Source organism: Coregonus clupeaformis, chromosome 24 (genome assembly GCF_020615455.1).
Source record: "Coregonus clupeaformis isolate EN_2021a chromosome 24, ASM2061545v1, whole genome shotgun sequence".
NCBI classification, from domain to species: domain Eukaryota; kingdom Metazoa; phylum Chordata; class Actinopteri; order Salmoniformes; family Salmonidae; genus Coregonus; species Coregonus clupeaformis.
In genome coordinates this window covers 5,376,292-5,386,291 of record NC_059215.1, presented here as the reverse complement: position 1 = coordinate 5,386,291, position 10,000 = coordinate 5,376,292, and the positions used below count along the sequence as shown (strand labels likewise).

Here is a 10,000-nt window from a genome sequence, read left to right as displayed (position 1 = left end):
CCTCACCACCTGGGGGTGGCCCGTCAGGAAGTCCAGGATCCAGTTGCAGAGGGAGGTGTTTAGTCCCAGGGTCCTTAGCTTAGTGAGGAGCTTTGTGCGCACTATGGTGTTGAACGCTGAGTTGTAGTCAATGAACAGCATTCTCACATAGGTGTACATTTTGTCCAGGTGGGAAAGGGCAGTGTGGAGTGCAATTGAGATTGCGTCATCTTTGGATCTGTTGGGGCGGTATGCAAATTGGAGTGGGTGTAGGGTTTCCGGGATGATGGTGTTGATGTGAGCCATGACCAGCCTTTCAAAGCACTTCATGGCTACAGACGTCAGTGCTACAGGGCGGTAGTCATTTAGGCAGTTTACCTTGGCGTTCTTGGGCAAAGGGACTATGGTGGTCTGCTTGAAACATGTAGGTATTACAGACTCGGTCCGGGAGAGTTTGAAGATGTCAGTGAAGACACTTGCCAGTTATCCGTGCATGCTCTGAGTACACGTCTTGGTAATCCGTCTGGCCCCCGCGGCCTTGTGAATGTTGAACTGTTTAAAGGTCTTACTCACATCGGCTACGGAACAGCTGGTTCTCTCATGCGTGTTGCTTGCCTCGTTATTCTAATATTCAGTCTCTGGACAATAAAGTAGATGAGCTCAGGGCGAGGATCTCCTTCCAGAGAGACATCAGGGACTGTAACATACATGTTTCACGGAATCATGGCTCTCTCCAGATATACTGTCCCCGTCCATACAGCCAGCTGGGTTCTCAGTACATCTCGCAGACAAGAATAAATAACTCTCTGGGAAGAAGAAAGGCGGAGGTGTATGTTTCATGATGAACTACTCATGGTGTGATTGTGATAATGTACAGGAACTCAAGTCCTTTTGTTCACCCAACCTAGAATACCTCACAATCAAATGCCGACCGTATTACCTCCCAAGAGAATTCTCTTCAGTTATAGTCACAGCAGTGTATATTCCCCCTCAAGCTGATACCACGACGGCCCTCAAGGAACTACACTGGACATTGTGCAAACTGGAAACCACATATCCTGAGGCCGCATTTATTGTAGCTGGGGACTTTAACAAAGCAAATTTGAGGAAGACGCTACCAAAGTTCTATCAACAGATTGCCTGTAGTGCTCGCGCTTCAAAAACTCTTGACCATTGTTACTCTCCCTTCCAGGATGGCTACAAGGCCCTCCCCCGCCCTCCCTTTGGCAAATCAGATCACGACTCCATTCTGCTCCTACCTTCCTATAGGCAGAAACTCAAACAGGAAGTACCCGTGCTAAGGTCTATTCAACGCTGGACTGACTAATCAGAATCAATACTTCAAGACTGTTTTGATCACGTGGACTGGGAAATGTTCCCAGGTTGCCTCTGAGAATAACATTGACGTATACACTGACACAGTGACTGAGTTCATCAGGAAGTGTAAAGGGGATGTTGTTAAAATTAAATAAAATGATATTAGTCACATACACATATTTAGCAGATGCTGTTGCGGGTGTAGCGCAATGCTTGTGTTCCTAGCTCCAACAGTGCAGTAGTATCAAAAAATTCACAAAAATACACACAAAATCTCAAAGTAAAATAATGGAATTAAGAAATATATAAATATTAGGACGAGCAATGTCGGAGTGGCATTGACTACAATACAGTAGAATGCAGTATATACATATGAAATGAGTAAAATAGTATGTAAACATTATTATAGTGACCAGTGTTCCATTATTAAAGTGACCAGTGATTCCATGTCTATGTAAATAGACATTCAAACCTACCCAAACCAAAAACCGTGGACAGATGGCAGCATTCCCGCAAAACTGAAAGCGCGAACCACCGCATTTAACCACGGCAAGGTGACTGGGAATATGGCAGAATACAAACAGTGTAGTTATGCCCTCTGTAAGGCAATCAAACAGGCAAAACATCAGTACAGAGACAAAGTGGAGTCCTAATTTAACGGCTCAGACATGAGACGTATGTGGCAGGGTCTACAGACAATCATGGACTGAGTACACGTCTTGGTAATCCGTCTGGCCCCCGCGGCCTTGTGAATGTTGAACTGTTTAAAGGTCTTACTCACATCGGCTACGGAACAGCTGGTTCTCTCATGCGTGTTGCTTGCCTCGTTATTCTAATATTCAGTCTCTGGACAATAAAGTAGATGAGCTCAGGGCGAGGATCTCCTTCCAGATAGACATCAGGGACTGTAACATACATGTTTCACGGAATCATGGCTCTCTCCAGATATACTGTCCCCGTCCATACAGCCAGCTGGGTTCTCAGTACATCTCGCAGACAAGAATAAATAACTCTCTGGGAAGAAGAAAGGCGGAGGTGTATGTTTCATGATGAACTACTCATGGTGTGATTGTGATAATGTACAGGAACTCAAGTCCTTTTGTTCACCCAACCTAGAATACCTCACAATCAAATGCCGACCGTATTACCTCCCAAGAGAATTCTCTTCAGTTATAGTCACAGCAGTGTATATTCCCCCTCAAGCTGATACCACGACGGCCCTCAAGGAACTACACTGGACATTGTGCAAACTGGAAACCACATATCCTGAGGCCGCAAGGTGACTGGGAATATGGCAGAATACAAACAGTGTAGTTATGCCCTCTGTAAGGCAATCAAACAGGCAAAACATCAGTACAGAGACAAAGTGGAGTCCTAATTTAACGGCTCAGACATGAGACGTATGTGGCAGGGTCTACAGACAATCATGGACTACAAAGGGAAAACCACATCGCGGACACTGACGTCTTGCTGCACCATCGAGAGCATCCTGACTGGTTGCATCACCGCCTGGTATGGCAACTGCTTGGCCTCTGACCGCAAGGCACTACAGAGGGTAGTGCGTACGGCCCAGTACATCACAGGGGCAAAGCTCCCTGCCATCCAGGACCTCTATACCAGGCGGTGTCAGAGGAAGGCCCTCAAAATTGTCAAAGACTCCAGTCACCCTAGTCATAGACTGTTCTCTCTGCTACCGCACGGCAAGCGGTACCGGAGTGCCAAGTCTAGGTCCAAAAGACTTCTCAACAGCTTCTACCCCCAAGCCATAAGACTCCTGAACAGCTAATCATGGCTACCCGGACTATTTGCACTGCCCCCCCCACCCCATACTTTTTACGCTGCTGCTACTCTGTTAAGTATTTATGCATAGTCACTTTAACTATACCCACATGTACATATTACCTCAACTACCTCAACTAGCCGGTGCCCCCGCACATTGACTATGCAACGGTACCCCCCTGTATATATAGCCTCCCTACTGTCACTTTATTCTATTGTATATATAGCCTCCCTACTGTCACTTTATTTTTACTTCTGCTCTTTTTTTCTCAACACTTTTTTGTTGTTGTTTTATTCTTACTTTTTTTGTTTAAAATAAATGCACTGTTGGTTAAGGGCTGTAAGTAAGCATTTCACTGTAATGTCTGCACCTGTTGTATTCGGCGCATGTGACCAATAAAATTTGATTTGATTTGATTTGATTTGATTTGCTCCCAGACAAGCTAAACACCGCCCCCAATTTGCACACCGCCCCAATAGATCCACAGACGATGCGACAAGAGGAATACCTATGTAAGAATGCTGTTCATTGACTATAGCTCAGCATTCAACACCATAGTACCCTCCAAGCTCATCATTAAGCTCGGGGCCCTGGGTCTAAACCCCGCCCTGTGCAACTGGGTCCTGGACTTCCAGACGGGCTGCCCCCAGGTGGTGAAGGTAGAAAACAACACCTCCACTTCGCTGATCCTCAACACTGGGTCCCCACAAGGGTGCGTGCTCAGCCCCCTCCTGTTCTCCCTGTTCACCCATGACTGTATGGCCAAGCACGCCTCCAACTCAATCATCAAGTTTGCAGACAACACAACAGTAGTAGGCCTGATTACCAACAATGACGAGACAGCCTACAGGGAGGAGGTGAGGGCCCTGGTAGAGTGGGGCCAGGAAAATAACCTCTCCCTCAACATCAACAAAATGAAGGAGCTGATCGTGTGTTCCTCTGTAGCTCAATTGGTAGAGCACGGCGCTTGTAACGCCAGGGTAGTGGGTTCGATCCCTGGGACCACCCATACGTAAAAATGTATGCACACATGACTGTAAGTCGCTTTGGATAAAAGCGTCTGCTAAATGGCATATTATTATTATTATTATATTATTATCGTGGACTTCAGGAGACAGCAGAGGGAGTACCGCCCTATCCACATCGATGGGACAGCAGTGGAGTGGGTGAAAAGCTTCAAGTTCCTCGGCGTACACATCACTGACAATCTGAAATGGTCCACCCACACAGACAGTGTGGTGAAGAAGACGTAACAGCGCCTCTTTAACCTCAGGAGGCTGAAGAAATTTGGCTTGGCCCCTAAGACCCTCACAAGCTTTTACAGATGCACCATTGAGAGCATCCTGTCGGGCTGTATCACCGCCTGGTACGACAACTGCACCGCCCGCAACCGCAGGGCTCTCCAGAGGGTGGTGCGGTCTGCCCAACGCATCACCGGGGCCACACTGCCTGCCCTCCAGGACACCTACAGCACCCGATGTCACAGGAAGGCCAAAAAGATCATCAAGGACATCAACCACCCGAGCCACGGCCTGTTCAAACCCGCTATTGTCCAGAAGGCGAGGTCATTACAGGTGCATCAAAGCTGCGACCGAGAGACTGAAAAACAGCTTCTATCTCAAGACCATCAGACTGTTAAATAATCACCACTATTCTGCCTCCACCCAGTACCCTGCCCTGAACTTAGTCTCTGTCACTAGCCGGCTACCACCCGGTTACTAAACCCTGCACCTTAGAGGCTGCTGCCCCATATACATAGACATGGAACACTGGTCACTTTAATAATGTTTACATACTGTTTTACTCATCTCATATGTAGATACTGTATTCTACGGTATTCTAGTCAATGCCACTCCGACATTGCTCGTCCTAATATTTCTATATTTCTTTATTCCATTATTTTACTTTGAGATTTGTGTATTGTTGTGAATTGTTATAGATACCACTGCACCGTTGGCGCTAGGAACACAAGCATTTCGCTACACCCGCAATAACAGCTGCTAAACATGTGTATGTGACCAATAAAACTTGATTTGATTTGATTTACTGGGAAAACATAACTGGTACATTGTGTTATTACATTACCTGGAAACCTAAGGAGAACTTTTTGGGTAATGTTCTGTGGTGGTTATTAGGAGAACATTCCAAGGGTATTTCATTTAAAACATAAAAATATATATATTTAAAAAAATCTTTGAATGTTTTTGGGATGCTATCATCCTAATGTTAGATACAACCCTAACTAGAAACTTAATGGGAATCTTAGCTAATGTTCTGGGAACGTTTCCAGGTTGGCTGGGAAGGTACTTTACATTATCTATGATGTAACTCTAAATTGCTATCTAAATCTACCATAATATAATCTATTATAATCGTCTAGACTAAATCTGTCTAACATTACCTGACCCCACAGCAAGCTCCATTATCAAAGAGATAAGACGTGGATTGATAAGAGGATGAAGTCACAACAACAACTCAAATCATCTTCATCACTTTAACGTTCTTACAGTATTATAGGAAGTATCCCTATATGTGACCCGTTTCAGGAAGCTAGTAACTACTTAACAGGAATGCCTTCTGGAACATGTGAACTTTTATGTGACTTAATTCATTAATGTGCCTTATTCTATCTGTAAATAGAAAACTGAAATTGTTAAATTACGAACCTAGTTGGTTTAGCCATGGAAAAAGACAGGAAACGTTCCCGCTAGCCATGATTGGCTGAGATAATGGATGGGCTGGACATGCCGGGAGATGAGTTCGGATTGGTCTGCCATGCAGCATGCTTCTGTCTATAACGTGAGCTGTTCAGTATGTGTTGATAGTCCTTTCTACTGTGCTTTTTTTCTCAACAACATTGATGCCCTGAATTTAGCAGGCGCTTATCGACAGATCATTTGGAAAAAGTTGTTATGGGCTACTTTCTGCACACGCCACGGTCAGTGTGAACCGGAGTGACTTGACGCAACGCTGGCCAAACAAGATGTAACTACAAACAAAACTGAGTTAAATGGTTCCAGTTTGCCGTGAAGCATTCCATCCATGTATACGGGTAAGAGTCTAGCTACATTTTCAGATGTTATACATTTCTAATTTTGTCAGAAAGTCATTTTCATTGCAAGTTAAAGCGTACTGTTAGCTAGATAGCGTCTGTAGCCATGAAGTGCTTTGAAAGCCTGGTTATGGCTCACATCAACACCATCATCCCAGAATCCCTAGACCACTACAATTCGCATATTGCCCCAACAGATCCACAGATGAAGCAATCTCCATTGCACTCCACACTGCCCTTTCCCACCTGGACAAAAGGAACACCTACGTGAGAATGCTGTTAATTGACTACAGCTCAACGTTCAACACCATAGTGCCCTCAAAGCTCATCACTAAGCTAAGGACCCTGGGACTAAACACCTCCCTCTGCAACTGGATCCTGGACTTCCTGACGGGCCGGCCCCAGGTGGTAAGAGTAGGCAACAACACATCTGTCACGCTGATCGTCAACACGGGGGACCCTCAGGGGTGCGTGCTCAGTCCCCTCCTGTACTCCCTGTTCACCCATGACTGCATGGCCAGGCACGACTCCAACACCATCATTAAGTTTGCCGACTACACAACAGTGGTAGGCCTGATCACAGACAACGATGAGACAGCCTGTAGGGAGGAGGTCAGAGACCTGGCATTGTGGTGCCAGGACAACCGGAGCGACAAGTCTAGGCCCAAAAGGCTCCTTAACAGCTTCTACCCCCAAGCCATTAGACTGCTAAATGGTTAATCAAATGGCTACCCGGACTATTTGCATTAATCCCCCCCCCCCCTTTTTTACGCTACTGCTACTCTGTTTATTATCTATGCATAGTCACTTTACCCCTACCTACATGTACATATTACCTCAATTTACCTCGACTAACCTGTACCCCCACACATTGACACGGTACCAGTACCCCCTGTATATAGCCTCGTTATTGTTATTTTATTGTGTTACTTTTTTTTACTTTAGTTTATTTAGTAAATCTATTTTTTTGCAAATATTTTCTTACTTTAAAAAACATTCTTCATTGTTGGTTAAGCACTTTTAAGTAAGCATTTCTACACCTGTTGTATTCGGCGCATGTGACAAATACAATTAGATGTTATATTGTTATTTAATTGTCAGTTAAGGATTATCAGTGTATCAGTGGACTTACGCTGAATTCTGTCACCACAATATCCACGACACTGCCCACCACGATCAGAGCATCAAAAGAGTTCCAGGCATCTATGAAATAATGCTGCACAGAGACAAAGATAATTATTTATTTATTACAAGAACGAAAAAATAGGGGGGAGGAGGAGGGAGGAGGAGGAGTGGAGGAGGGTTAGGGGTTAGGGGTCAGGGGTTAGGGGTTAGGGGTTAGGGGTTAGGGGGGTCAGGGGTTAGGGGTAGGGGGTCAGGGGTTAGGGTTAGGGGTTAGGGTTAGGGGTCAGGGGTTAGGGGTTAGGGGTTAGGGGTTAGGGGTTAGGGGGTTAGGGTTAGGGTTAGGGGATAGGGGTTAGGGTTAGGGGTTATGGGTTAGGGGGTCAGGGGTTAGAGTTAGGGGTTAGGGGTTAGGGAGTTAGGGGTTAGGGGTTAGGGGTTAGGGGTTAGGGGTTAGGGGTTATGGGTTAGGGGTCAGGGGTCAGGGTTAGGGGTTAGGGGTCAGGGTTAGGGTTAGGGGTCAGGGGTCAGGGGTCAGGGGTTAGGGTCAGGGGTCAGGGGTTAGGGGTTAGGGGTCAGGGGTTAGGGTTAGGGGTTAGGGTTAGGGGTCAGGGGTTAGGCTCTTACCCTGAGTCGTAGAGCCAGCAGCTTGAGTAGCATCTCTACAGTGAAGAGACCAGTGAAGACCATGTTGAGGATGTCCATCACATGACTGAACACCTTGGACTGCTCATAATGCTGTATCATACACATAGAGAGAGAGATAATCAGACAGACAGACAGACAGACAGACAGACAGACAGACAGACAGACAGACAGACAGATGGGTAGAGATAATCAGACAGACAGGCAGAGATAATCAGACAGACAGGCAGAGATAATCAGACAGACAGGCTAGTCAGTCAGACAGACAGACAGAGATAGGCAGACGGGTAGACAGACAGACAGAGGAGTAGTCATATTCTGGGATACTTCACCGCTTTGAAAGGAAAGTATTTTATGCACACTCAAATTGACTCAGGTGCTGCATAAAATTAACCAGTGTAGGTTGGACCATGACCAAGACCAAGACCAAGACCAAGACCAAGACCAAGACCAAAACATTACCATGACCAAGACCAAGACCAAGACCCAGACCAAGACCAAGACCAAGACCAAGACATTACCAAGACCAAGACCAAGACCAAGACCAAGACCAAGACATTACCAAGACCAAGACCAAGACCAAGACCAAAACATTACCATGACCAAGACCAAGACCAAGACCCAGACCAAGACCAAGACCAAGACCAAGACATTACCAAGACCAAGACCATGACCAAGACCAAGACCAAGACCAAGACCATTACCATTACCATTACCATTACCAATACCAAGACCAAGACCATGACCATGACCATGACCAAGACCATTACCATTACCATTACCATTACCATTACCATTACCATTACCATGACCAAGACCAAGACCAAGACATTACCAAGACCAAGACCAAGACCAAGACCATTACCATGACCATGACCATGACCATGACCATGACCATGACCAAGACCAAGACCAATACCATTACCATTACCATTACCATTACCATTACCATTACCATTACCAAGACCAAGACCAAGACATTACCAAGACCAAGACCAAGACCATTACCAAGACCAAGACCATTACCATGACCATGACCATGACCATGACCAAGACCATGACCAAGACCAAGACCAAGACCAAGACCAAGACCAAGACCATTACCATTACCATTACCAAGACATTACCATGACCAAGACCATGACCAAGACCAAGACCAAGACCAAGACCATTACCAAAACCATTACCATTACCATTACCATTACCAAGACATTACCATGACCAAGACCAAGACCAAGACCAAGACCAAGACCAAGACCAAGACCAAGACCAAGACCAAGACCAAGACCATTACCATGCCAGGTCAGGAAGACGGGAGCAGGAAAGAGTAAGTGGGTACAGTGCTTTGAATTTAATTGATTTACTTCAGTGTTTGATAAAAGTGTGTGTGTACAGTGGGGAAAAAAAGTATTTAGTCAGCCACCAATTGTGCAAGTTCTCCCACTTAAAAAGATGAGAGAGGCCTGTAATTTTCATCATAGGTACACGTCAACTATGACAGACAAATTGAGAATTTTTTTCTCCAGAAAATCACATTGTAGGATTTTTAATGAATTTATTTGCAAATTATGGTGGAAAATAAGTATTTGGTCACCTACAAACAAGCAAGATTTCTGGCTCTCACAGACCTGTAACTTCTTCTTTAAGAGGCTCCTCTGTCCTCCACTCGTTACCTATATTAATGGCACCTGTTTGAACTTGTTATCAGTATAAAAGACACCTGTCCACAACCTCAAACAGTCACACTCCAAACTCCACTATGGCCAAGACCAAAGAGCTGTCAAAGGACACCAGAAACAAAATTGTAGACCTGCACCAGGCTGGGAAGACTGAATCTGCAATAGGTAAGCAGCTTGGTTTGAAGAAATCAACTGTGGGAGCAATTATTAGGAAATGGAAGACATACAAGACCACTGATAATCTCCCTCGATCTGGGGCTCCACGCAAGATCTCACCCGTGGGGTCAAAATGATCACAAGAACGGTGAGCAAAAATCCCAGAACCACACGGGGGGACCTAGTGAATGACCTGCAGAGAGCTGGGACCAAAGTAACAAAGCCTACCATCAGTAACACACTACGCCGCCAGGGACTCAAATCCTGCAG

At 45.5% G+C, this 10,000-nt stretch overlaps 1 protein-coding gene across 1 annotated transcript in view; it reads right to left on the bottom strand.

Annotated features, from left to right (window-relative positions):
• Positions 1-10,000, bottom strand: part of cacna1fb (calcium channel, voltage-dependent, L type, alpha 1F subunit) — a 204,206-nt gene that overhangs the window by 31,658 nt on the left and 162,548 nt on the right. Inside the window, exons 30-31 of the mRNA XM_041845927.1 lie at positions 7,878-7,988; positions 7,261-7,344 (exon numbers count right to left, since the gene is read on the bottom strand). Coding sequence (XP_041701861.1) covers positions 7,261-7,344; positions 7,878-7,988 — 195 coding nt within the window. The remainder of the gene's footprint in view (positions 1-7,260; positions 7,345-7,877; positions 7,989-10,000) is intronic.